General features: G+C 45.8%; 1 protein-coding gene across 1 annotated transcript in view; it reads left to right on the top strand.

Moving 5' to 3' along the window:
• The window catches only part of ncoa2 (nuclear receptor coactivator 2), a 96,439-nt gene that overhangs the window by 14,141 nt on the left and 55,666 nt on the right, over positions 1-26,632 (top strand). The window contains 2 exon segments of the mRNA XM_048266043.1: positions 6,942-7,022; positions 26,177-26,284. Of these exon segments, the coding sequence (XP_048122000.1) occupies positions 26,196-26,284 (89 nt within the window). The 5' untranslated portion in view covers positions 6,942-7,022; positions 26,177-26,195.

Raw genomic sequence — 26,632 nt, 5'->3', positions numbered from 1 at the left:
TAGACTATTAGGCACCTCAACCACATGTAGGTTCCTTCTAGCCATCTTGCTTTTCTAAGGACGCCTGCTTTTGACAACATTTTGCTCCGTTAATCAGGATCTGAGGCTGGTGAAGGTCTGAGGCTATGGCCATTTAGTCGGCTTAGGCTGAGAAATGCAGCGTTGGACTTGTGACCCGTGGGTGTCTGCTGCATGCCATGTGCAGATGGTGGGATAATGGCCACAGGTGCGGTGAAAGTTTACCCTTCCACCCTGCAGTGTTTTTATATTGACTTACTTGCAGCATCACTAAACAATTTAGTAGCAATCTCCAAACAATGTTATTTTGATCCTTTAAAAAAAAACTCCTTTTAAATATCTGACTTGACAGCCAATAATGAAAATAGGCTACCAATAGAGGGACAATTGGAATGGGCAGTTCTCTATCAAGGCCCAATGCCCTATTTTGCAATGTTAATGAAAATGAGGTATCATTTGTGCCTTCCTGTCATTTGGAGCCACTCCAGAATTTAATTTGTTCTCCTTTGGCCCATGCTTCACCTGTCCTGCAAATGTCATGGAAATCGGGCTGGTAGTTTTTCTGTAGTCCTGTTGACCAACAAAAAAGCAAACTGCATCAAAAACATAACCTTCTTGGCAGAGTTTACTAGGTTTCTGAAATTTATATGAATTACCATGTGTTTATTCATAGGTGTGATTTGAAGTCTTTATTGTAAAGGCTTCATGAGGAAAGTGATTTCCATGACCTGGGGCCTGTGCCTCAGTGCAAGGTACAGCATGTTCTCTCTGCTCTTCTGAGCCTTCAAATTGACTGTGCTCAAGATTTCCCCATTCTAGTGATTGCTGTTCGATATACTGTATATCATCTATGATAATATCTTAATTGTAGTTTTTACAACGTGCAAGCTGACATTATCCTTTAGCTTTTCTTAAACTATGGCTGGTCCGCGTCAAGGAAGTCAAATTATGCTAGGTGCTTCTACATCATGGAACTGTCAACCGACAAGTAAGGAAAACAAGTTTAGCAATCAGGACATGTCAGGAACTTAGCAAACCCAGGAGCTTTACATAGGGGTGTAGTGACCATAAGCTGTGAAGGCATATGGATGCAGGCACGCATGTACATGGACAGCTACAGACATGAAGAGCGCATAGTTACTTTCACCATCTAGAGTCTGCTTTGAGTCTGCATTCATAACATGAAAGATGTCCCAAAATGGGCATCAACGATGACCAAGTGACTCTCCTACTCCTGTTAGAAAATCAAAGCCCAAATCATATCCTAAGTGGGTTACACCAGTTAATCTATAGCTTCCATTTAACTGTAGGCTTGTTACAGGCTGACTGGTGTAACCCACTTCCAGTAAATGATGCTAAGCTAGGCCAGCACTTGCATGCTCAGAGAAGAGAAGGGTATGTATCCTCTTCTCTAACTCTGGGGCAGATGGCAAATAAGCTTCCTTTAAAGGATGCAAAATATCATCCAATTATCAATATTGGTAAAATACCAGAAATTAGGCAAACATTTTATTGACAGGCATATAGCATGTTACTCCAAGCCATGTTGCATTCAGTGATTATTTGAATCAAAATAAACATCTGATTTTATGATTTATGCTTTAGCTAAAAGCTTTATTTTGACACAGTTGTCTGCTGACACCTGGCTTTTGATTGTTGTTTATTCCAGCTTCTTAATAGTGCGGGCCAGACAGGGTCAACAGTTGTTCACCAAGTAATGGGGGTTAAATACAGGTCTAGCCTTGATCTCAACCTAGTTTGTCGACCCACATTCTGTGACCTAGGTTGATCTTTTCTCAACAGCCCTTGGCCTGTGATTTAGAGGGGGTTTGGATGGAGTATTCATGTCAGCTTGTTATGACTCCCTTTTTACCCCCAACAATTGGGATACTTTGTGGTAGTCATTAGTGCTTTTGTTCTCTGAAGCTTCTCTAGGTAGAAATGTAAGCCCTGTTGTGTTAGGCAGGCACATTTGACACTCAGATTCTTTTGTTAGTGAACCACTTGGGGAAAAGGCCCTTCTCCAGCTCCAGCCTTCTCCACCTTGAGCCGACGGTTTTCGCTGTGAATGGGTCACGTGTTCTTGGGAATGTTGCCAATTGTTCTGTCGAATGAGTGTGAGATAGCTAAGATTTTTCTCTTGGAGTCATTTTTTCTTGAATGAGCTTCACGTGGGAAAATAGTTGGACAGATTGGCTGGTTGGGCAGGTGACCAAGGTCAGAGAGCCTCCACACTCGACCGGCAAATCAGTGGAGATCAGTGAAGGCGATGGTGGTGGGCATGTGACCAGTCAGAAAAGGGGGGAAAAAATGTCTAGGAATTCCCTTAGAAGACAATTGAGAAGACTTGGGACAGGCTTGAGAAGAAACTGCAGAATATTATCTTGTAGATGTAGATTCATGACACAACCCGCTCATCATGGAACAGCTGTCACCTAACAGGTTCCCAAACTTTTCAAGGCATGCATATGAACACAAACATTTTCAGTTACATTTTATCAATCAATTACTAAATATTTTACCAGATTGGCCCTTCTTGTTATGCTTCATGATTTGTTTTTTCAATGAACTAAAACATTACAGGGCATGAACTTCTGCTGGTCATTGGGCCTAGAATACCTCTGTTTTGAAAATACTTGAAATATTAAAATATTTGAAAATAATATTCAAGCAACTGGCTCTGGTTTCTAAGCTACCATGAAAAGCTTTTGACCTCTGATGTGCTCCTATACTTGAACCCTATTTTGAAATAACGGTTTTCACAAGTGTAGTTTTGGAGGCCGAGGAGACTTCAGTTTTGAGTTGGTTTCTCTCCGTCAGACTCACGTGACCTGAGACTGAGATTTATGGAATCGTCTGAACGATCACATAGTGAAAGATGGGGACAGGAGTTTCTCCATGCGTCACACTATATTGATAGTCTCTTGAAACCAGAATTCTAGAAATCGGCCCTACTGGGCCCTGTAGTTTTATTTAAAGGCTTTTTTGTCAGTGCCCTTATTTAGTGTGAGATCGAAACTGTGGCACGGTCATCAAAACTCCCCTGTCTGAACTCACTTAACCCACACACTTGATTCTGTCTTTGGTTGTACCATGATTGCCTGAGTGAATACATGCCTGGAAACGTTGTGAGCTCTGCACTTTTTTCTCACAGCATGATGTAATTTCACTGAAGTCCTTGCATAGCCTAGCTTTAGAATCGCTGCTTTTAACTGGTTTTCAACAGTTAGATTCTGTTTAAGGGGCTTTGTAATTTGCAGCAGCTGCTCAAGAATAGACACTCTGCAAGGGAATTCGATATCTAATGATGCCTTCAGCTTTCCTTAATGATTGCACGAATGGTTCCGCATTTTTTCCAGGCCTAATTTCGGGATCACGAAGATGATTTAAAACCTTTTTTCCCCTGTCTAATTGCTTGCCGAACGTAATTAAAAAGGCGTACTTCATGTTTCTATCTAATAAGCTGGAGATGGTTCCCCGGGGAACAAGAGTACCCTGCAGACGTGTAGAACACTATTAAATTCTTTACCAACCTTTTAGATGATTGTCATTCCTACACCCCCACCCCCCAACACACACACATGCGTGCGCGCACACACACACACACACACACACACACACACACACACACACATTTTTTAATGGCAGACTTGCTCCCATTCTCTGCTTCATAATGACCCAGCGAAGAGTTTCCTCTCTCTCTCTCTCTCCATCTCTCTCTCTCGCTCTCTCTCTCTCTCTCCCTCTCTCCCAGTCCACTCTCCCTCAGTCCTTTTTCTCCCTTTCTCTCTCACACGTATGCATTGCATCATCACACTTAAAACTGTCACACTGCTTGTTGCCCCACACTTCATTTGGTGTGGGGGCTGGGCTGGGCTGGTAGTGGATCTTTCACCACAAGATGAGACTCAGCTGTGTGTCGCTGCCTCCCCAATCTCCCCCACTCACCACACCACACCACACCAGCAGCAGATGTTTGGCAGGCCAGGGTGATGAAACTCTCACTGGCTGCTCTTGTGTGCCATTGCGCGGTGGCTTCATGAACGTGACGCCTTGGAGGAGCGCGGTCAGGAGGAGGGTCCCCGGGTGGTGGTTTTAAAATAGGGTGAGTGGAGATGTCATTGGCACGTGATTTGAACATGTCATGGTGCATTTTCGAAAGGGAAGGAAGTTAAGCTGCATGTCTTTTACACTCACTCACTCACTCACTCACTCACTCACTCACTCACTCTCAAGGCTGGGTGGGGCCCCCCCACCGGTGCTGTCCCCAACAGTTCACCTCGCCTCTGCCTGTGTGGGATACCCTTGAGACACACTCTCTAGCCAACCCTTCTCTAGGGTGTCCTCACTTGTTACCTCTTATGAGTTGGCAGTAGTTTTATAATAGACTGTGTATTCACTAGAGTGCTTTCTTCTAATGAGTTTTGAACTTTGTGTATGAGAGAGAGAGGGAGAACATAGATGTGAGTGAGTGTGAATGAGGGGGAGAGAGAGAGAGAGTGTTCCTCTCTTATCAGACTTTCCTGGGTAGAGACGACCACTTAAGGAAATAATCCATCGAGGTCGTTCCTCTGTGCATTCCCGTTCCGTCTGCCAGCTCTCTCTCGCTGCCCTCGTTGATGTCGTCAGTCGTCCCCCTCCCCCTCCCACCTCTCTTCTTCCGTGACGCCAGCAACCATTTAAACTTAGCGTTCTTCACAGCATCAGTGTTAAGTAGCGCCTGACACCTTGACTGACGACTGGTTACTCTCTCTTGCACTCCCACATCAGCCACACATCAGAAGCTGCTTAGAAAGATGTCACAGGTCTGACCAAAGATTGCCTTGTGTGGTCAGAGATGTGACCTGAAAAGCATATCCATCTCTTTATTATTGCTTCATTGATTGTTTGGAACTTCTGTTGTTATTTAGTTTGTCAATAGGCTATTTCTGAAGTCTGAAGGGTTGAGAATTGTTCACTCACTTGCTAATATTTGTAGTTGCTGTGGCTAATAATGAATGAAAGCCTGCAGTTCGCTAAATGCTGAAGCGTGAAAGATGGGATTTTCTCATTCTTGCTTTTGCGGTAAGTGACTAGCTGTCACTGACTGGAGTAGTGACTACACGTTATCTCCCCCGCTGTCCCCTGGCAGGCCTGGGAGCGCTCAACCTCTTTCTGTTTGGCCCCCAACCCTGCTGCTGTTGTGGTACACCAAGGGAACGCTGATGAAACACAGCCCTGTCAAGTGTGTGTGTGTGTGTGTGTGTGTGTCAGAATCAGAGAGAGAGAGACTAAAACTGAACAGGTCAGCCTAAATTGCACCCCTCAGTTGACCTCCCATCTCCATCTCTCTCTTGCTTTCGATCAGTCCCCTTCTTTATTTTCTTTGCACCCCCCCCCCCTCGTTGGCCTGCATTGACCTCAGCTCTGAGCGTGTGTTGGTTATCTGCCTGAAACCGATGCCAAACAAGCAGTGGCAGTCGGCTGACGTCAGAGAATGTATGGAGTTCTCAGAGGTGTTTGTTGATCTTAGCCTGCTTTCACCTCAGAGAGAGAGAGAGAGAGAGAGAGAATGGTGGTGGCGTTAGAAAGAGAAACCGTGCCATTGGTAAGAAGGACCCACACCTACATTCTATTCTATTATTTGGAATTCTATAATGTCTCACTGGAATGCAGTGCAGTTTCCTTTCAGCCCTTGGCGGTAATCTGAGGTGTGACATCGTGCGCACACAGCTGTTCAGCAAAAAAATATTCCACTTCCTAGATAACTGGAATCTGACTTAACTCATTTAACGGCATACAGAGAAGCTGTCACCCGAGGTCAGTAATGGTTATTATGATGGCCTAATGGCAGGTCTGAGTGAATGTCCGCTCAGGAGTTTAACGTCACTGACCTGTCCCAAGTGTGAAGCTGGATGAAGCTGACGAGTTGTGCGTTGGTCCAGCCACACCTCCACCAGCTCCCCATTCAGTCCTCTCACTGGGTGAAAGTTCCCTATAGAGCACCCACCATTCCAGCTCCGGTCAACAGGCCATGTGACCGGAGCTGGAATGCTGTGACATGCTTGATTTTGTATAGATGTTTGTCTCTGTGTGTGTGTGTGTGTGTGTGTGTGTGTGTCAAAGAGGGAGGATGGTAGGAGTTGCCTGGTCACATGTTTTGATGTGTTGATCATTGCTGATATGGTTCTATAGGTTTTGTTTACCCATCACCTGATTGGTTGTTCAGCAAGTCCATGACATTCCTAAAGAACCTTTTTAGGCCACCGATTTGTGAGCCTTGATTTATGGTCTTTGCATTTGGAGTTAGTTTGTATAGCTTGCTTGATAGTGTAGTATTCTTGATGGTGTGTACTATGTTTGATAATACAGTATACTAGTTTGTATGATGTGCTTGATGGTGACACTGATATAATTTGTTTGTTGGGTGTGTGTTTGTTGGGTATACTTGTAGTTTAGTAGCCTGGAAAATCCAGACCCTGATAATCTAGAAAGATTAAGGGTCTGGCAAAAAACAATGTAATGGTCCAACTCGAGGGGCGGCGGCAACAAGCACGCATTTAAAAATCTCACTGCACGCAATTGGAAAACACTAGACCATGTTTACTCTGAATGATTTCGGACTTCGAAGCAAATGGATAACACTACGACCAATGTGTATTGTCCTCCAACGTTACAGCGCTGTCTTCATCAGTTTAGCTGGTTCCCCGGAATGTTGGGGTAAAGGTAACGTGCATCATTGCTCTTTGCCAGACAATTCCATTGTGCTCTCGCGAGAACTCTGGATTTCCAGGGTAGTATTTTAGTGTGCAAATCTCAGTCCTGTGTTTGTGTGTCTGTGTGTGTGTCCTCACAGAGTTGAATCTGGAGGTGTGTTTGTGAGGTTTACCTGTACTGTGTTCTGCTAATCTCCCCTACCTCCCTCTGTGTTTGTGTCCTTCCAGAGATGTGGGTGATGCCAAGGAGTTTCCAGTTGTTTCCCTCGCGCAGAGATGCCCTGAGGTTGTATTTGGACTGATGCCGAGGTGAGTGGACGCCTACATGCAGCTAAACACTCTGGGAGACCCACACAACCATTAAGATGCCATGTAAATAGTTTTTTTTTTCCCATGGATCCATGGCTAATGCAGTGTTGATGTGATGTGGCCCCCTGACATGGTCCTCTTGTTGATGTAACATGGCCCACAGTATTGTCCTCTACATCGGTCACGGTCAGCGTTTTTTTTTTTTTTTTTTTTTTTTTTTTTTTTTTTTTATGTTCTCAGAAAGCATGTGTTTTCCTCCACTCTCACTCTATTAGGCCGTTTTCACACTGCCTGCACTGTGTGTGCTGAGCGTCTCGATTTCCATTGATTTCCATTAAAGGCGCGAGCTGCACACGGGCAGCATGACTAACCTGTAAATGTGGCGGGGAAATTATAATCGACAGGTAACATGGTAGCACGCACATACACACACACACACACACACACACAGCAGACAGTGTGAAGCAGCCTACATCCTCCCTCTCAGGACGGATATTAGAAATACTGACAGGAGGAGTTGTTGTTATTGTTGTTGTTGTCTTGCTTTGTTTGTTTGGCCATTGAATTTCCGTCCAGCTTCTTCATTATCGCTGACTAGGCATTTAAGGGGCAGGGTGCACTGAAATTGGTCAGAGTTACACTGTTCCTCAATGTCCATGCATGGGTAGAGTAGTGTGACACCCTTGACGGGTTATTGTAGGTCGGGGAAGAATGGGAGAAGTTCTACCAACCATTCTAGATTCAGAACTAGGATGAATGGTTCTTCTTAGTGTATCATCTGAAGAGAACATTGTGGGAAAACACTACTAATCCAGCATTTCTCAGATCCAGTTCAAGCAAAGCCTTACAGTGAGTTATGTTGGTTAGAAGCTTCAGCTGGCAGACTGCCCATGAAAAAAACAAAAGCTCTAATATTATGGTGTTAAAACCCACTCGTGGGTTAATTGGTTGATTTTTGCAAATGATTCCAAATTGTAGTGGTGGTGGAAATGGAAAAACAGTTCAGAAGCGCAGTTCAGGCTGACCCCTGAGAGTCTAAAGTGTCACTAATGTGCTGCATGTGGGTGGCTATTGCATCATTTCCTGTTGGCATTTGACTATGCTGTGATAAGAGGAACCGTTTTTTCCCCTTTTCTGAGACTTTTATTCACGTTTTATGTTTTCCTTTTAAACCAGCGTTATCAGAGTGTGTTTATTTTGACACTGTTACGGAACACCGACTAGCTAAAGTAACCATTCAGTGGTGACCTTTTAACATGCTTTGAATGGCAACAAAGTTAATATGTTTTCAGCCTGACAAAAGGCCGAGGCTATGGGTGAGAACAAAGGCTGTGGGTTCAGGACTTTTGTGTGTGTGTGTGTGTGTGTGTGTGTGTGTGTCAGTCAGAAGGACGCCTCTCTTCTCCCCAGCGTGGACCTCTGCAGCAGCGGCGGCGGCACTCTGTTAGAAGCCCAGAGGAACGCTTCCCTCTCTCAGGCGTGGGTGCGCGCTGGGGCTGCTGCCGCTGCCGGCCGATTGGTGGATCGCCTGCTGGGGGGGTGGAACCGAGGCGGAGTCTCTGAGCCAATAGGGGCCGGGCTGTGGGCTGTGGGGGAGGCAGGGGGTGGGGTTGGGATTTGCATTGGTGGTTTGTCAGCTGTCATTAGGAGCAGATGAGGGGGAGGATAAGCTGCTGCGAGTGAGCGCAGGGCCTCCTCAAACAGCTCCTCCTTATGAGGCTCTGTGTTCTTAATGCAGGGGACACACGGACACACACACACACACACAGCCTTATGGACTGGGCTTTTGTGAGGGTGTGTGTTTGTTTATCTCTCTCTCTCTCTTCCCCTCTCACCTCTGCCCTCCTCTATCTTCCTGTGCTTCTCTCTTCTCGCTGCCTCTCTACATATTACCCTTTTCTCCCATTTCTTAATGTTTTTTTGTAAATATTCTTACCCTGTTTGTCACATTTTTTTTGTCTCCACTTGTCTCATTATCTCTCTCTCTCTCTCTCTCTCTCTCTCTCTCTCTCTCTCTCTCTCTCTCTCTCTCGCTCTCTCTCTCTCTCTCTCTCTCTCTCGCTCTCTCATTTCTCATTTCTCTCCCTCTCTGTCTCTCTCCCATCTCAGACAGGACAGTACAGTCCATCACACACTGACCCATGTTTCTCACTGGTCCCTCACTGTGCCATTAGTGAGGAGTGCATGGTGTGCAGTCGCTCAGTGTGACTCTTTGTGCGTGTCTGTGTGAGTGTGTGGGAGAGAGAGAGGTTGGCACTCTGTAACTCATCTTATGGTTACTGGGTTGTCTGTGACAAGAGGAGTAGATGAGAGCCACACACACACTAGAAGAGCTTTGGTGTACAGCACTCTCTGGTCTTTTAGAACTGAACTCCTCAGTCCTCTAGTGCGCAGGCCTTAAAAACCTTAATGATGAGTCGGCTGCCACCGACACAGAGAAAGGAGAAGCGAGTAGACGTGAACATTACCTTGCCTACTCACCTGTTACTCACCTGTTACACACTGCCCCTTAACCCCCACCGTGCTAACACTCCACTCAATCATTAGGAGCTCAGAACTGACCTAAAACCTGTGTGTGTGTGTGTGTGTGTGTGTGTGTGTGTGTGTGTGTGTGTGTGTGTGTGTGTGTGTGTGTGTGTGTGTGTGTGTGTGTGTGTGTGTCTCTGCTTGGCCTTCACCAACCTTTTGTACACCAGCAAAACCCCTGCTTCAGTAAGGAAAAGCACAGTATAACTTGCCTAAAGTGTGTGTGTTGCCATGCTGTTGGATTTTACGGTGGCTAATGGTAAAAGGTAACCTGTAATTTGACCCGAGTCTAAGGAAAAAATGCATGTCAATGACCCTTTTCCTCCTGACATATATCTGGCCTGTTGGTTCACGCTCATGTAACATATACCTTGCATCCATTAAAAGGTAAAAGAGAGGCAGTAGAAATCAGGGTTTGAAGAGATCTGGAATGTAATCCAAGACTGAAGTCTCCTCCGATATTTCTATATGATTACCCCTGGTAGCACGATTGTATGGTTATTCATGTAGTATGGATATAGATGTGCTATAATTGATATAGTATGAATGAAATACAAGTCGTCATGCAGTAAGGCTAAGATGTGCATATTCATTTAATAGATTATCTTGACTAAATTTCAATAGTAAGACTAATTGGTCAATTTTAAAACGATCTTAAAACACTAGTGTGTTCTAATCCCATAAGGACTCAGAGGTCATAAGGTAGTGCAAGTCTATTAGAGAGTCACATATGAATATATATTAATAGGCTCTTCTCTCTTAAGAGTCTCATGTCTCCTTCTCAACCCAGGGGGGGTGAAGGAGGAAGAGAGCCATTGATGAACCTATCTAATGTAACGCAGGACGTATTGATAAGGCCCATCCACTCCCAGCCCCATTACCTCTCCTGGTGAAGCTGCCATATTTATTTATCCGCCGCTGCTTGAGCTCCGCAAGATAAATCACTCGTGTATAGATCCACGGAAAGGCATTGATAAAAATGAATATGAAGAAAATCCATATTGTTTTGTACCACCCCCCTCCCATATTCTGCCTTCTCTTCCGGGGTGGGGCAAATCTGTCTGAAGTTGCCCCCCCCCCCGCCGCTGCCACTTCCTCCCTTAATGCGTTCACTATGCGGTCCCTCCCCATGTCCTGTCCGAGGGGCCGTCGGCGTAAAAGATTCATGAATGTGATCAGCTTTCCGTAAATGGAGGCTCCACATTTCTGTTTTTTCCCCCTCCTGTTGCCATCTGAGGCAGCCTCTTTATAGCCATTATCCCTCTGTAATTGTAGTGGAAAGAGGAGAGGAGAAGATGGCAAGAGTGGTGAGAGGGGGAGTCGAGCATCAAGAGTGATGAAGGGAACGCCCCCTCCTCTCCTCCTCCCACCAGATAAGGGTCTTCTCTACCCGACAGAAATACTGAAGTATTTACTAGGATATTTATAAAAAATATATATGTTTTAAATATATGTTTTTAATTATAATTTTAGAAAAAAAAAAAAACAATAAAAAGCAATTAGCATATATATATATATATATATATATATATATATATATATATATATATATATATATATATATATATATATATATATTAATTACTTTTTTTTTTTTTTCTCACACACATACATACATACATACATACATACATACATACATACAGTCTATATCACATCACCAGATGATATCAATTGACCCCCCTTGGCCTCCACTCTTTAAATGAAGTTATGCGGTCAGTTTGCTAAAGTATGTCTGCACTCTGGGACTACCTTTGACCCGACCAAAGATTTCAACAGGGCCGTCGTATCAGCACCCTGGGCCCACCTTAGCTTTCTGAGACTTGTTGGTGGCTAACTTGAGCAGGTGAAAGCGAAAGAGCTTGGAAATGGAGGGGGGGGGGGCTTTCCCTTCCTCTTTCTTACTTCTCACTTACTCTGTCACACAACGCCTTTTTGCCTTTTACTCTTGTTTTTTGTTTTTCTCTCCATTTCATCTAGTATCTCTCTCCCTTTTTTTCCTCTCTCTCCCAATTTGAAATTCAAAAGTGCTTGATGACATGGTATGTCATATAAATTCACTGGTATTCTTACTACTCCCTCTGGTCTTGTCTTTTCTACTCCCTCTTTTTCTCTCCTCCTCTCTTCCTTACTCTTTCTGTATCTCTCACTCATCTCCCCTCTCTCTTTCTCCCCCCCCCTCTCTCTCGCTCTCTCCCATGCCTCCTGTGATTGCTCTAATTTTTGTTTCCTGTCCTCTTATGCGCTACCAGCTCAGTGGCTCTGGGGTCTCTCTTCCAATAGCAGAGAACACACACACACACACACACAGCCACAGAGACGCAGACACACAGACACAGAAACACACACACACACTCATGCTCACACACACAGCCACACTCACACACACACACACAGAAACACACTCACACACATACAGAGCTTTTCCTAGCACAAGACTTCTGCTCCTCTGCCCACTCGTTCTGTGACATGCCGCAACACACTCTACCTCTCCAAGATGCCTCATGTATTGCACTGTTATTGCACAGCTCTATCAGAGGACACCTCCTGGTGCCCCCTCTTAGACTGATTGAGCAGTCACCTTCCCAAAGCTGTTCTTTTTAACAAGGACTCGGCTCCAATTGGTAGTCATGAACATCATCATTTTAATAAGCAGCGATGCTGTAAAATACCTCATTCTTATCGCACACGAAAATCTCACTCCTCTTGCTCATAATGCACAACTGAATGAACTGAATTCAATAAGCTTTGTGGACATGGCAGGATATCAGATGTGGACACACACACACACACACACACACCCTGATTTGACACACCCGGCTAATAAAGGCACATTTGGCGCAGTGGCGTGGCCAGGAGGAGTGGGGCTGCAGCAGAAGTGGTGGGCTTTGGCAGTGGCGGACGGCGCTGGACGCTTTGGTAATGGCTTTGTGGGGTTGGTTAATAACGGTCGATGATGGCAGCGTGGTGCTGCGCCTGATGTGTGTCTTGGCCCGTGATGCCACTCTTCCCACCCAAAGAGGAAATTTAATATGCTCGAACATGAGTGAAGATCCTGGCAGGGGTGGTGTGTGAGTGTGTGTGTGTGTGTGTGTGACCCAAGTGCAGTGTTTGTAAAAGAAAGAAAGAGGTAGGGCAGAGGGTGCATACATGTGCAAGTGTGTCGGTGTGAGACTTTTTGTACAAGAGACAAAGAGAGAGGAAAGGGAGAGTGTACATACACTATATGGACAAAAGTATTAGGGCACCTAATTTATATGTTTCATTTAGACTCATTGCAACGTGTAAGCTTATAACATCAAGCACCTAGTCATGCAGTCTGCATTCACAAATATCTGTGAAAGAATGCGTCAGTCTGAAAAGCTGCGTGAAATTTGAGAGTGGTACTGCCATATGACACAGCAATGTCCATGAAGACATCGTTGACTAAGTTTGGTGCGAAAGAACTTGACTGGCCCACACGGAGCCCTGACCGCAACCCTATTGAACATCTTTAGGATGAACTAACAGAGATTGTAAGGCCTTCTTGTCCAAAATCAGTGCCTGAGGTGACCTCACACCTCCAGATGAATGGGCGAAACCTCTTGGAGAACCCTTTCTCAGAAGAGTGGAAGCTGTTATAGCCTTCATATGCCTATAGGTTTAGAATGGGATGTCCTAAATGTTCCTCTGTGTCATGGCCAGGGGTCCCAATACTTTTGTCCATATAGTGTATATTGAGTGTACTGTGTGTACGTGTGTGTGTACGTCTGTGTGTGTTTCCGTTAAAATGTGTGTGTGAAGGAGCGAGGGCTAGCTGTACCTGGCCCTCATGAGGTGTAGTGCACCACGTCCAAGAGCAAGACCACGGCCGGCTAAGTAACAGCCAGCTCTGTGGCCTCTAATCCTGCTGCTCTGTCCTGTGTGCTGAGGGAGCGTTGTTCTCCGTTGCACTGCAGCGCTCGGCTTAAATGAAAGGCATTCTCTCTGTGCTTCTCTCTCTCTCTCTCTCTCTCTCTCTCTCTCTCTCTCTCTCTCTCTCTCTCTCTCTCTCTCTCCACAAGGCTACCTTCCAGAGTGTTCCGTCAAAGGCCAGCCACCCTCCTAGAAAAAAGCCCCCTCTAATGGCAGTTGTTGCACAGGACACAGAGTTGGCTGTCTCATAAACACTGGGTGTGTCTTTAGTCGTAATCCCCGACACACACACACACGGCTCATAGCTCAGAAGATTAAAAGTTATGGCTCAAGCAAAGGTTGCTGCAACGTGCTAAGACTGTGCTATGCTGCTAGTATGCCAGAGTCTAGAAGCAAGAGTGATGGCCTGTGCTAGGAGCTAGCATGATGATGCCCTGTGCTAGGAGCTAGCATGATGATGGCCTGTGCTAGGAGCTAGCATGATGATTGCCTGTGCTAGGAGCAATGGTGATGAGCTAGCATGATGGCCTGTGCTAGGAGCAAGGGTGATGAGCTAGCATGTTGGCCTGTGCTAGTTACAAGAGTGATGGCCTGTGCTATAAGCAAGAGTGATGGCCTGTGCTAGGAGCTAGCATGATGGTATTTTGCTGCATTTTTCAGCATGTCGCTGAAACTGTCCCAACCCCGAAGCCCGTTTCACTTAGAGTTTGACTGCTGTGGATGGGGAGGTGGATTCCCTCTCCCCCTGTTGGTTGGTTATCAGGCTGCTTTGAGGTTGCTTTTACAAGGACAGTGAAGTATTGTGTGTATATGGACGTTGTGTATATTTGTCATGTTTAGGTGTTCTAGACGTTGTGTCTCCTGTATTGAGAACCAGCCTTGACAAATGACCGGCTCACGCCATGGGCTTGGTGGAGTTGGCAAGCGGCGCTCTACCCTGTCATTTAGGAAAGGGAGTGAGTCAGGGGCTGCCACACAGATGAAGCCACTAACAAACTGTTGTGATCTGTTATAAACTAGTGATCTGCTCTAACACTGCCTGGAATGACCTAACTGCCGAGTTTTATTTGCAAGGAGGCTGGACTGAGTGTTTGTGTGTGTGTGTGTGTGTGTGTGTAGTTTCATTTTTGAAACTCCCTCCTGACAATGAAATCTTTCTGAAATGAAAGAAAACAAAAATGTCACCCAAAATGTTATTCACTCAGATTGCTTTGTGTGTGTGTGTGTGTGTGCAGCAGCATGTTGTCATCAGCCTTTCCTCACCAGTGTCACATATTAACTCCTGTGAGTCACCGAAGCATCATGGCCGAAAGTTTCAGCCTTCATTTCCCACCAGAGGACAACACTATGACGAGTCCCTTATTTACAGAGCCTTGTGTGGTGGACAGGCCTCAGTTAGTAGACTAGCACCTCTCTCTCTTTCTCCCTCTCCCTCCCTCTCTCTCTCTCTCTCTCTCTCTCTCTCTCTCTCTCTCTCTCTCTCTCTCTCTCTCTCTCTCTCTCTCTCTGTCTCTGTCTCTGTCTCCCTCTGTGTTTGGCAGTGGGATGTCTCCTTTCCTCGAGAGACAGAAAGTGTAAGGCCTGCAGTCGTGTGTGTGTGTGTGTGTCTGTGGTTGGTTTGTGTGTGTCTGGTTGGTTAGCTTTGTGTGTTTTCATGTGTGTCTGTGTGTGTGTGTGTGTGTGTGTGTGTGGTCACATGTTTGTGTGTTTGTGTCTTAGCTGTACAGCTGTCTAAAAGCGGGATGTCGGGGAGGATGTCCATTCAGAGTGAAAGCAGAAATCGCTGCCCTCGAGGACTGTCCACTTCCGTTGCTGTGTAAGCAGCGCGCAGGAGAAAGCCCTCCTAAACACTTACACGGGTTGAGAGTTGTCCAAGGTGTTCACCTAAAATTGGCCTCACACGTTGCTGAGGCTGAACACAAATAAGGCCGGTCTGGAAAAGCCATTGATGGAGAGCAGTGAAGGGATGCAGTGTTGCGGAGAAGTCCAGAGATTACATCGCATACTTGTTGAAGCCCAGTTCACGTACATCCAATGGGGCGACGCAAAGTGCTTTTCAAGTGTTTTAACAGCAGCTTTATCTTTGAGAAACGCTGTCGTTAAATTGTGCCTGAATCCAGTTGCTGGGATTTTCAAGACTCATTTATAGATTAAAGTTCCTGGTGTTTAATAAGTCAAATGAGACTAGTGAACATGGATTATTATTATTATTATTATTATTATTATTATTATTGCAGGTTTTGTCTTTTTAGTTCTGAGTTCTGCCCCCCAACACGCATGATGAGTTCACTTGGAGATTTCTCTCAGCCCTGTCGTGACACGGCCTGGGCTGCTCTTGTAGTCTGACCACGGTGAGAAGACACGCGGGGCCTCCCCGGGGTGACCGGTCTCTAGCGAACTCGATGCTTTCGCCATGCCCCACCAGTGATCTAACACATGCACACACGCGCGCGCGCACACACACACACGCACACACACATGCACACACTACCATACAATCCCGCTCCCAACCTCCTCTGCCCATGAAGTCATAGGCTGCATTAATCAGGTCATCGCAATGGATTGGCCAGTCCGAGCTGTCAATCAATCGGCACAGCGTGATAAAAATTATGACTTTAGTTTAATGCATAGAGAACGCATTAAATGCAACAGGCTGATATAATGCTTTTTTAATGTCTGAATATTTTGTAGTTCTCCACAATTTCACTGCTTTATTATTTACCACTCAGACATTAGCAAGGGAAGTGGTGTTGAGCATGTTCATGCTATTGTAACACACAAAGAGGCTCAGTAAGCTGAAATCAAGAGTGTGTGTCTGTGTCTGTGTAGGTCTCTGTGCTTGTGCCCAGCCTCTGTCTCTCCAGCTGCTGATGGCTGCTGAAGTCACAACCTGTGCGTGTGTGATGGGGAGAGAGTTTGGGGTGTGTGTGTGTGTGTGTGTCAGTGAAATCAACAGTCTCTAACAGTGCCATGCTGCTGTCTGCTGGAGTCCTGGCCTGTGGATGTGTTAGTCAAGCCCTGGTGTGTGTGTGTGTGTGTGTGCGTGCGCGTGCGGAGTGCCAGACTGGTGTGTGAGGTGGCGCACGCCTTTGGTGGCACCTCCTTTTATTCCTCTCCTCACTGCCATCCTGTCGTCTCCTTTTCTCTGCTCCTCCTTTTCTATCCTCCACTTTTGTCCTCCTCCTCTTCTCCCTCTCCTCCTCCTCCTCCTCCTCCTCCTCCTCCTCCTCTCCCCTCTGTCCAGATAGCAGACAGCTGGCCTGGGACTGGACGGAGTCGTCCTCACCTAGCACAGATCAGGGCCATGTCAGTTTCACAAGCGGCTTCCCTATCTCTGACCCCACCCCTCCTCTCCTCTCCTCCAATCTCCTCTCTCCCTTTGTCCCCTCCTCCTGTCTCATCCCGTAGCTGTTGGAGTGCTGGACTCCACCACCACCCTGCTTTGTGTAAATAATTGATGCCCCCTGTGAGCACAGCGCCTACCCCAGGCCCAGGCGGAGCCACTGGCCCTGCACCGCGCTGCTCTCTGATGGGCCGGCACTGCGTGGGGATAGCCTTCTCTCTTTCTCTCCCTTTAGCTTTCTCTCTCTCTCTCTCTCTCTCTCTCTCTCTCTCTCTCTCTCTCTCTCTCTCTCTCTCTCTCTCTCTCTCTCTCTCAATTCAATTCAATTCAATTCAATTCAATTCAATTTAATTTAATTCAATGCAATTCAATTCAAGGTTGTAACATGTAACATGGAGAATTGCTGTCTTTCTTTCTCTCACTCCCTTTTTTTCTTTTCTCTCTCTTTTCCCTTCTCTCTCTTTCCCTCTCTCTCTCTCTCTTTCTTTCTTTCTCTCTCTCTCTCTCTCTCTCTCCAGCTCTGGCAGGAGTCTAACTGGGTTAGAGTGGTGACTTTTTCACTGCGCTCTCCCTCTCTCACTCCTCATGAATAATAGATGTCACAGCCGTGTCAATATGCCAGTGTTGGCTGGTTTGTGTGTGTGGAGGGGGGTGTTTTCAAACCTCGGCCCGTGGGTGGGGGTTGGGGGTTGTCAAAGACAGGTACGTAATTTTGGGCATTAAGTTCTCAGGCACGACACCATCTCTATTCAGGCCTTGGCCCAGGCCACGGAAGAACACATTTCTGATAACTCCACACACAAAAAATGTAAGCCCTGATAATTACAGTGTGTTTTTTGTAGTAATTGCCTCGTTGTACATGTGTGTGAGAGAGAAGAGAGAGAGAGTGTGTGCTTCAGTGTAAAGCAGAACTCAAATCTGAGGTTGTGGCTTGCAGTCTGAAGTGCTTTGTGGGTGTTGTGGGTGGTGTTGCTCTTGTGCTGACCTTGCTGCTGCTCCAGAGTGTGTTAAGGTCATGAGCTCTTGTGTGCACTCGGCGCCTTCTGACCAAGGGGCGTTATCTGACCGCTGGGCTCCAGAGCAATGCCAGCCACAGCCTCGCATCTAAACGCTGGTTCAGCGCTGTCACACACACACAGACACACACACACTCCTTTCTTTCTTTCTCTCGCTCTCTCTGAATAAACTCTCCTGTGTGAGAGCCAGAGCAGGGTGGGGAGTGTGCGGTTTTGAGTGTCTGCTGATCAAATTCAAACTAATCATCATTACCCCAGACAGCACTGACAAGTGTTTTTATTTAAATTGTGTAAATGATGTCCCACTTGAAATGCATTGAAACCACAATGTTTATGAAGATTTCTACATGACTATTTCTTCAGAGGACTTTCTGCTGGTCTTTTTAGTTGGTTAATACACGTGCGTTTGAGAGTGACTGTGTTGTTCGAGGGAGTAGAGGGGGAGTTTTGTCGGTAATTGAAGCGCAGCTCTTATAGCACTAAGGGGGCCAACAGGTGCACCTATGGGTCCTCCCCTCTCCTCTGCCAGCTCCATCAGCGGTAGCAGGGTTGGAGTGGATGGTGTTGCTAGAGGAGGAGGAGGAGGAGGAGGTAAAGTTGTGCCAGTGCAGTGCACATCATAAATAGGGTTGGGCACCGAAACACGGTTCTAATATGGCACCGGTGCCGACGCAAATGGTAGTAACTGCATCGAATAACAACGTGGATTTCGGTGCCTCATTTCGGTGCTTAAAAAGCGTTTTTTTATTTTTATTTTTTTATACAAGGCGTCACTGGATGTCATGCGCCATCTCTAATGTTTTGCTCTGATAGCAACACATCCAGACACAGTTAGCTGCTAGCTAACGTAAACACTGGATGTATAAACCAGAGAGTGCACCCCGTGGGGCGAAGTGGACAGTGTTTGACAGCTTGCGTGAGCCCAAGTAGCTTACTTTAACATGATTTCGCGAGCTCCTGTCAAAATCTAGCAGTGGGCCTTCCTAACTACACACAAGCAAAAGGCTATGAAACAACAGTAGCCTATATGTTACACAATATCCTTGCTAATGCGCTAACTGGCATTTATTTGAAATGTTATCAGCAAAGTTGTAAGGTGAAAACTTTATTTCACGGTGTGTTCTAAACAACATAATGGCATGATATTAATCTGTCATGTGCATGAGGCCCATATAGCATCAATATGAAGATCATGTTAAAAGTTCGCTGGCAAAAACATAAGGTTAGGCTACATACCTGATGTCACTGAGCTTTCAAAGAGGCTACAAAACCATTTCCGTAGTTATCGCTAATTAAACTCAGCTGACTGGTGTTAGCCACTAGGCTAGCACTGGGAATCTAAACACTTCAACACCGACATGTAGCCTAACATGTTCAAAACTATTGCGTGTTTAGGTTAAGACATGAAATGTCTTGAAGCATTTGGGAACACACTGAATTAACTGTTAGTCCCTGTTCCCTGTTAGCTTGGTTAGATTAGCTTGCTTGCAAATGCCGTTGTCCATGACCTGGCAGTTCTATGGCAAGTGGTTTTAACATACCTTATGGCAAACCGCCTACACTGGGTAAACTTGAAAGCAGAGCTTACCATTGTGTGCATGCATGGCAAGCTGTTTTAACATTTAAATGTATTATTCTTAGGAGCAATGAGATATTGATTGTAAATTGAATATAACAGTTCAATTTCATGTTCAAATTTGTCTTATCAAAAAAAAAAAAAAAGCAATTCATGCTTTAGACCATTTTAATTTAAAACATTTTAAAAACAAAGTACCGATTCAGGCACCGTTTCGGCACCGGCACCGTTTTAAAAGTATCGATTTAGCACCGGTATCGGATAAAACCCTAACGATACCCAACCCTAATCATAAATGACTCTCGTTCTGCTTAGAGTCTGCAGTCTTCAGTCCCCTTCAGAAGAGCTCAAGAAGTCTCCTCTCCTCTCCTCCTCCCTGTTAGACTCTTTTTGGGGCCATAAAGCCAAGTGATAGAACCACTGCTAAGGTGACTATTGCTTTCATAGACGCAGCGGCGTGCTGCCTCAGCCTGGAGCAAACCGCTGTCCGATCTTCAGTTCAGAAAGGAACGCACAGAAAGTTAGTGACTCATTTGTTGTTGTTTTTTTCTTATTATTTAAAAAAAAAGGAAAAAAGAAAAGAAGATACTCATGGTTCAACCCTCTTGATGTGTGGTGACTTAAATCTCCTCTTAACGGTGGCAGTGGGAAAAATCCTCTCCTCTCCTCTGATGGTGTAGTCCAGCCCCCATTAAGCATGACCGTAAAACCCTCTAATTGCCTTTATTTGCCCTAATCTTGTTATTAGCAGTAAGCAAACATTATGGCTGAACAGGTGCCATTTTCATTCTTTTTTTTTTTTTTTTTTTTGGCGCGCTCGCTTCAACAATTACACCTTCAGAGTCCGAGATACTATCGACTCTTCCTGAGAATTCAATTATCGGCAGAGACCCGCGGCAGAACGGGTCACCCAAAATAAATCATATCATTACATCCGCTCTTTTTTTCTTTCCACTCTTTCCTCACCTTTTCTTTTCTCGCTCTCTCTCTCTCTCTCTCTCTCTCTCTTTTTTTTTTTTTTTTTTCTTTCTTTCTCTCCCTTCTCCCTCTCTCTCAATTCAACTCAAGTGAGCTTTATTAACATGACACATATTTTTGCATTGCCAAAGCAGAACATACATTTACATTGAGAATGCTTGGAATACAGTACATGGCAAATAGATACGCATCCAAGATTAACAGACAAACTGGTGTGTATGCGTGCGTGCGTGCGGCTGCGTGTATGTATGGTGTTTGTCTGTATAATTATATGGATAGGTGCCATATAAAAGTAATGATTATTTAATTATTTAACCACTGTCCCTTGCCTTATGGCATTCGGTGACGTATATGGCAGCAAGATTTGCTGTATGTCCCTGCTGTCCGAGTAAGACTGCCATTATTTCTTGTTCTAGATTTCTGAACCCTGGGATTAGGCTTGTTAGCCTGTCAAAGTATGACTTACGTATAGTTGTATATTTCTCACAGTGAAGAAGAAAGTACACCTCAGTCTCAACCTCACCTGTTACGCTGTAACAGGTGAGCCCCGTGTTTTTGGCTCTCATGTGTATGTGTTGAGTTTCACAAAAAAGGCAGCACACATATAATCCCTAGTGACTTCCTTGTTCCCTTAATTTTTTTGAGCAGTATATTTAATGTTTTTCTCCATTCTGCTTGCTGCTAGCATAGACTGTAGGGTTGGGGGTAAATGTATAATTACATAAATAAATGTATACTTTTCTAATCTGAACACTTGTGCACCAACCAGCGGAATACTCCACATTGCCAGCTTTCGATGGGTCTAGCAAAAAAGCTACTTAAGCTATATCGCAGCGGTCATCTCAGTCTGTAACATCATACGCTGCGCATCCCACGTTATTAGGCTACCGGCATGCCGACTACGAGGGCAGCGGAAAGTGGAAGTAATTGGCCTGCAATCGCACAGTCCAGGCTAAGAAGTAGGCTAAACAACTTTTACAAACGAATCCTGATTACCTCTCTGCTGCTGTCTGGGGCTTTTGCTAAATGCAAATCATGAAATACAAGCCTTACAGTAAAAGACAGATATCTTCTGATATAACGATAACGAAAGAAATTGTTTATTTTAACACGGTGGAGAAGGACGCATTTGGCGCTGTGTTTGTAACGCTTCATAAAACCAAAATATTCCCATATAACAGACGTGCTTTTCCTTTTAGTCACCTGCAAGTGTAGCCTACTGTACCTCTCTCGACTCACTATCTTCAGCCATCACGACTTATAGCTCCCGTCTCAACACCTAAAACACCACACACCTAAACTGGTAGGGGACGGGAATGGAATGCGCACGGCACAGAAATGTATCGAAATGTATCGAAAATTAAGTAATCTTTGCGGTATGTCCATCGCAAGCGTTGATATCGCGATAACGATAGATTTTAGATATATCGTCCAGCCCAAGTGCGTGTTATGCTAAGTATGTGTAGCCTATTAGTTAGTCAGCCCGCTTTATGTGCGTCTTTATTCCTGCTGTCGGACTTTCTCCTGGGGAGCGGGTGGAATGGCAGCTGGCGGCCGTCACTGCTAGCTTCCTGTGCTAATCCCCTGGCAAGCGTCTGACTGTCCCCGCACCGTAATTAGCCGAATTAGCCGTGAGCGACCGTGCTGGCGCTGGCTCACACACACACACACACACACACACACACACACACACACACGCGTCGCACACACTCTGAGCTGGTGGAAGGACCTGAGGCTTTAGCCGCTCCTCTCTGCTGTCCTTGGTGTTGCCCCCCACCTCCACCCCTCTGCTACACCTGGCCACCACCTCATGGGTTTGTCATTGAGATGTGGACTCATGGGTTTGTCATTGAGATGTGGAGTCATGGTGTGTGTGTCTGTGTGAGAGACTGTGCATGTGCAAAGGTTGTTATTGTCTACATAAAAAGTAACAGGCATTGTGGTTAGGCACTTGTGTAAAAGTTGTCCAGTGATGCTACAGCAGTTTTCTCTCTCTGTCTCTCTCTCTGTCCTTCTATGTGTCCTTTCTTTGTGTATTTTTCTGTTTTTTTCCCTCTGAGCGGTCTTCTGCCCTCCTACCTCTCTGTCGTGCTGTCTTCTGTCTGTGTTTCTCTTCTTCATTCTCTCTCTCTCAATTCAATTCAATTGAGCTTTATTGACATGACAAAAAATACAATTTGTATTGCCAAAGCATACATGTACGTAGTAGTGTGTAAAGACATAAAACAAAACATCATGCATCATACATTACTGTGTGTGTGTGTGTGTGTATTTGACTTTTTGTGTGCTTCACTCTCTCTCTCTCTCTCTCTCTCTCTCTCTCTCTCTCTCTCTCTCTCTCTCTCTCTCTCTCTCTCTCTCTGTGTGAGTCTGATCTGAAGCAGTGCTGTTTCGCGTTGGGAATAGGGGCATGTCCAGTCCTCTAATAAAAAGGGAGTCCTGTCATTTAGCAGAAAGGCTTTCCAGTCATTGGGGCTGTATTTAGACATTTCCAAACGCCTGCGAAGCCACAGGATACTGTCTTACTCTGGATGCTTCAAATCACCACCCACTTGCCTTTGCTGCCTCTGCCCAACACGCACACACACAGGCACACACACAGGCACACACACAGGCACACACACACACACACACACTCACTTGCTTTTTCTCCTTCTCTGTCTGTCTTTCTCTCCTTCGTTCACATAACCATTGCTTTTGATTCCACTGCCTGTCATTTGGTTAAAGTAATTTTGCAATCCAGCAGGGATTCTCTTTGCTAATGCGTCGTTCAGTCAACTCTGCAGGCTGTGTGTGTGTGTGTGTGTGTGTGTGTGCGTGCATGCGTGAGCGCCGTTCGGGCTCCAGATTGAGGCTAGCTGCTCGGCTGCCTCAGCTCTCTTACGTAACGGCCGTGTGCTGCTAGCTGGCTGGGGCCTGACTCCTGGGAACAGCCCTGCACCTAACGCGGCGTGGCAGCCGCATGGAACGGCAACGCTCAGTCTACACACACACACACACACACACCTCTCTCTCTCTGTCCTTCTATGTGTCCTTTCTTTGTGTATTTTTCTGTTTTTTCCCTCTGGGCGGTCTTCTGCCCTCCTACCTCTCTGTCGTGCTGTCTTCTGTCTGTGTTTCTCTTCTTCATTCTCTCTCTCTCTCTCTCTCCTCTCTCTCTCTCTCTCTCTCTCTCTGTGTCTTCGCAGCCCTGTGAGTCTGACCGCAGTGCTGTTTGCGTTGGGAATAGGGGCATGTCCAGTCCTCTAATAAAAAGGGAGTCCTGTCATTTAGCAGAAAGGCTTTCCAGTCATTGGGGCTGTATTTAGACATTTCCAAACGCCTGCGAAGCCACAGGATACTGTCTTACTCTGGATGCTTCAAATCACCACCCACTTGCCTTTGCTGCCTCTGCCCAACACGCACACACACAGGCACACACACAGGCACACACACAGGCACACACACACACACACACACACACACTCACTTGCTTTTTCTCCTTCTCTGTCTGTCTTTCTCTCCTTCGTTCACATAACCATTGCTTTTGATTCCACTGCCTGTCATTTGGTTAAAGTAGGCCACTGCAATCCAGCAGGGATTCTCTTTGCTAATGCGTCGTTCAGTCAACTCTGCAGGCTGTGTGTGTGTGTGTGTGTGTGTGTGCGTGCATGCGTGAGCGCCGTTCGGGCTCCAGATTGAGGCTAGCTGCTCGGCTGCCTCAGCTCTCTTACGTAACGGCCGTGTGCTGCTAGCTGGCTGGGGCCTGACTCCTGGGAACAGCCCTGCACCTAACGCGGCGTGGCAGCCGCATGGAACGGCAACGCTCAGTCTACACACACACACACACACACACACACCTCCTCCCTCGTACTACAGTTATGTCACTAGAATAAACATTGAGAAAGATAAAAGATAAGGAATTAGGGATATGAACAGAAACATTTTATTTTTTTAACCTTTGTATTTTACAGGCTTGAGTAGCAACAATTGTGCAGCAACATTTATGTGGTGAATTATTAAGATTTCATTGCTAAGCAGTTAATACATGGTTGCATAGTTAACCCTGACATTGTTGGACGTCTTCAACATGCTGAGAGAGGCCTTCTACATTTGTTACATGTGTCCTTCATAGTTTTACACATGTGTTGTATTTCTTTTAAAAAAAAACATGCACAAGGGTACATTGGGCACATTTATATGCTGGGCCGACAAACTCCTTACTTACCATTCCATAGCCTGTCACATAGAAGGGCCAGTCTGAAGTCCTGTGCCTGCTGCAGTGGCTTAAAAACCGATTTCATCATCACGGTGGTGAGCCGCACTGTTGCTCCCACCTCAAACTGGGCCGGCGCTGATTAAAAAGCCAGTTCTGGCCTCAATCATTCATGATGATGGTGGAAAGGGGAGGCCTGCCTAGTGCGTTCTTTTGTGCCTGTGCGTGTGCCTGTGTGTGTGTGGACGTCTCTGATTAGCATCCCAGGTGCACAGATGTATGGGTGCAAGGCCCAGCCACCAGTGTCGCAGTCGCAAACAGATTGAGATTGTTGTGGTAATTTGATATTGGGGCGTTTGTTTGTGTGGGTGAAAGGCGGGGTGATGAGGTAGGATGTTGGTAGTTCGGTGTTGGCACTAATAAGGACAGTGGTGAGTGACCGGTAGTGAATTGGAGAGAGAGCAGGGGTGGGATCCGGAAAGGACCACGGGGCGGGAATGGGTTGCCGGCGTACAGTGCCATGGAGAACAAGTTTGTTGTTAGTATGAAGTTTGGTATACCGTAATTAGCCACGGCTTATGCATTGATTTTGCTAAATTTCTGCAGCTATGAGGTTAATACACAGTTAATATGGTATTAATATGGTTTTGTTTCTTTTAACTTGCATAAAACACTGTCCTGCCACTTATACACAATGCAGCTAATACACAGGAAATGACTGTATTGTGAGTATGAAGAGTGGTGCAGGTAGATTGGTGTTGAAATAAGGATTGTATGTGGTTGTGTTGAGCGATGAGAAATCAGGGACCTCGCTCTCTGTCTGTTCTCCTTTCCCCTCTCTCTCATGGGAGCCGTGCTGGCAGAGGAAATAATTGAAATGTTTTTTTCTTTGTTCCATTTTTCTCTTATTCTTTTGCTCTCTCATTATCTCTCTCTCTCTCTCTCTCTCTCTCTTTCTACCCCTTTCTCTCACCCTCCCTCGCCCCTTTTCATCCTCTCTCTCTCTCTCTCTCTCTCTCTCTCTCTCTCTCTCTCTCTCTCATCTCACCCTTGCCCCCCCCATGCCCCTAAGCTCTGACCCATATCTCATGAGTGTGACCTCCTAATAAGTCTGCCCAGCAGCTCTGTGTGCTTCCTCGGCCCCTTGTCTCTAACGACTTATTCAAGTTTCAAATTAAATCAAAGTGGAGATGGGTGACTTTGCACAAACTTCACTAATTCACTCCGCAGCCATGTGGAGTTTCATTCGGTTTTTGTTTTTGTATGAGTGCGGTTAGAAATGTTGAGTATGGTCCCGACATCTTGCATCAGATGCTGGCGCAGCTGTGTGGTGCAGCACATCTGTAACACATCTGACATGGGTGTGGGAGTAGCATTAGCAAGTAAGACTTACCTGAGTATAATCGGATGCATCATAAAGCATCATTTCAATACAATCTTGCGGGAATTTGTTGTGAAAGTTCCATCAATTTGATCGATGTCGAGGCTTTGTTGTACATTTAGTAAGCCCTCAACAGCAAAGTGTGTTTAAGGAGTAACTTCTTTGCGGAATTGTATTGATTCTTTTTTGTGTGATTGGGTGCCATTAGCTTATCTTTTTCTCTTTTTCTCTGGTTTGGTCTGCAGTCGCTGATATGCATTGAAGATGAGTGGCGTAGGAGATAACTCTTCGGACTCTGGCCGGACAGAGGCTCAGAAACGAAAAGAATGTTCCTCAGAGCTACTGGGCCCAAGGTAAGATCTGCGCCACCACACACACACACGCCAGCAGCACTTCACCACATGCACACACGCATACAGCCAAATGCCAAATGCGCGCGCACACACACACTCTCTCTCACACATACACACAAAACACACATGCTCCATGCTCTTTCCATCTCACACACAAATGCATACACACACACACACACACACTTACACCCTGTCTCTCAAACACTCTGAAACAGACACGCACAGTGATAAACACCTGCTTTAGCGGCAGCCTTGTGTCATCTGCTGGCTGTGTCCCAGGGGATCATATTTCCCCTGCCTGTTTGACCCCCATAGCGCTAACAACTGCAGCCTAAGCCCCCATTCCTT

Source organism: Alosa alosa, chromosome 16 (assembly GCF_017589495.1).
Source record: "Alosa alosa isolate M-15738 ecotype Scorff River chromosome 16, AALO_Geno_1.1, whole genome shotgun sequence".
In the NCBI taxonomy this organism is placed as follows: Eukaryota; Metazoa; Chordata; class Actinopteri; order Clupeiformes; family Clupeidae; genus Alosa; species Alosa alosa.
The sequence above is the reverse complement of the archived record's forward strand: the minus strand, read 5'-3'. Positions and strand labels throughout refer to the sequence as shown.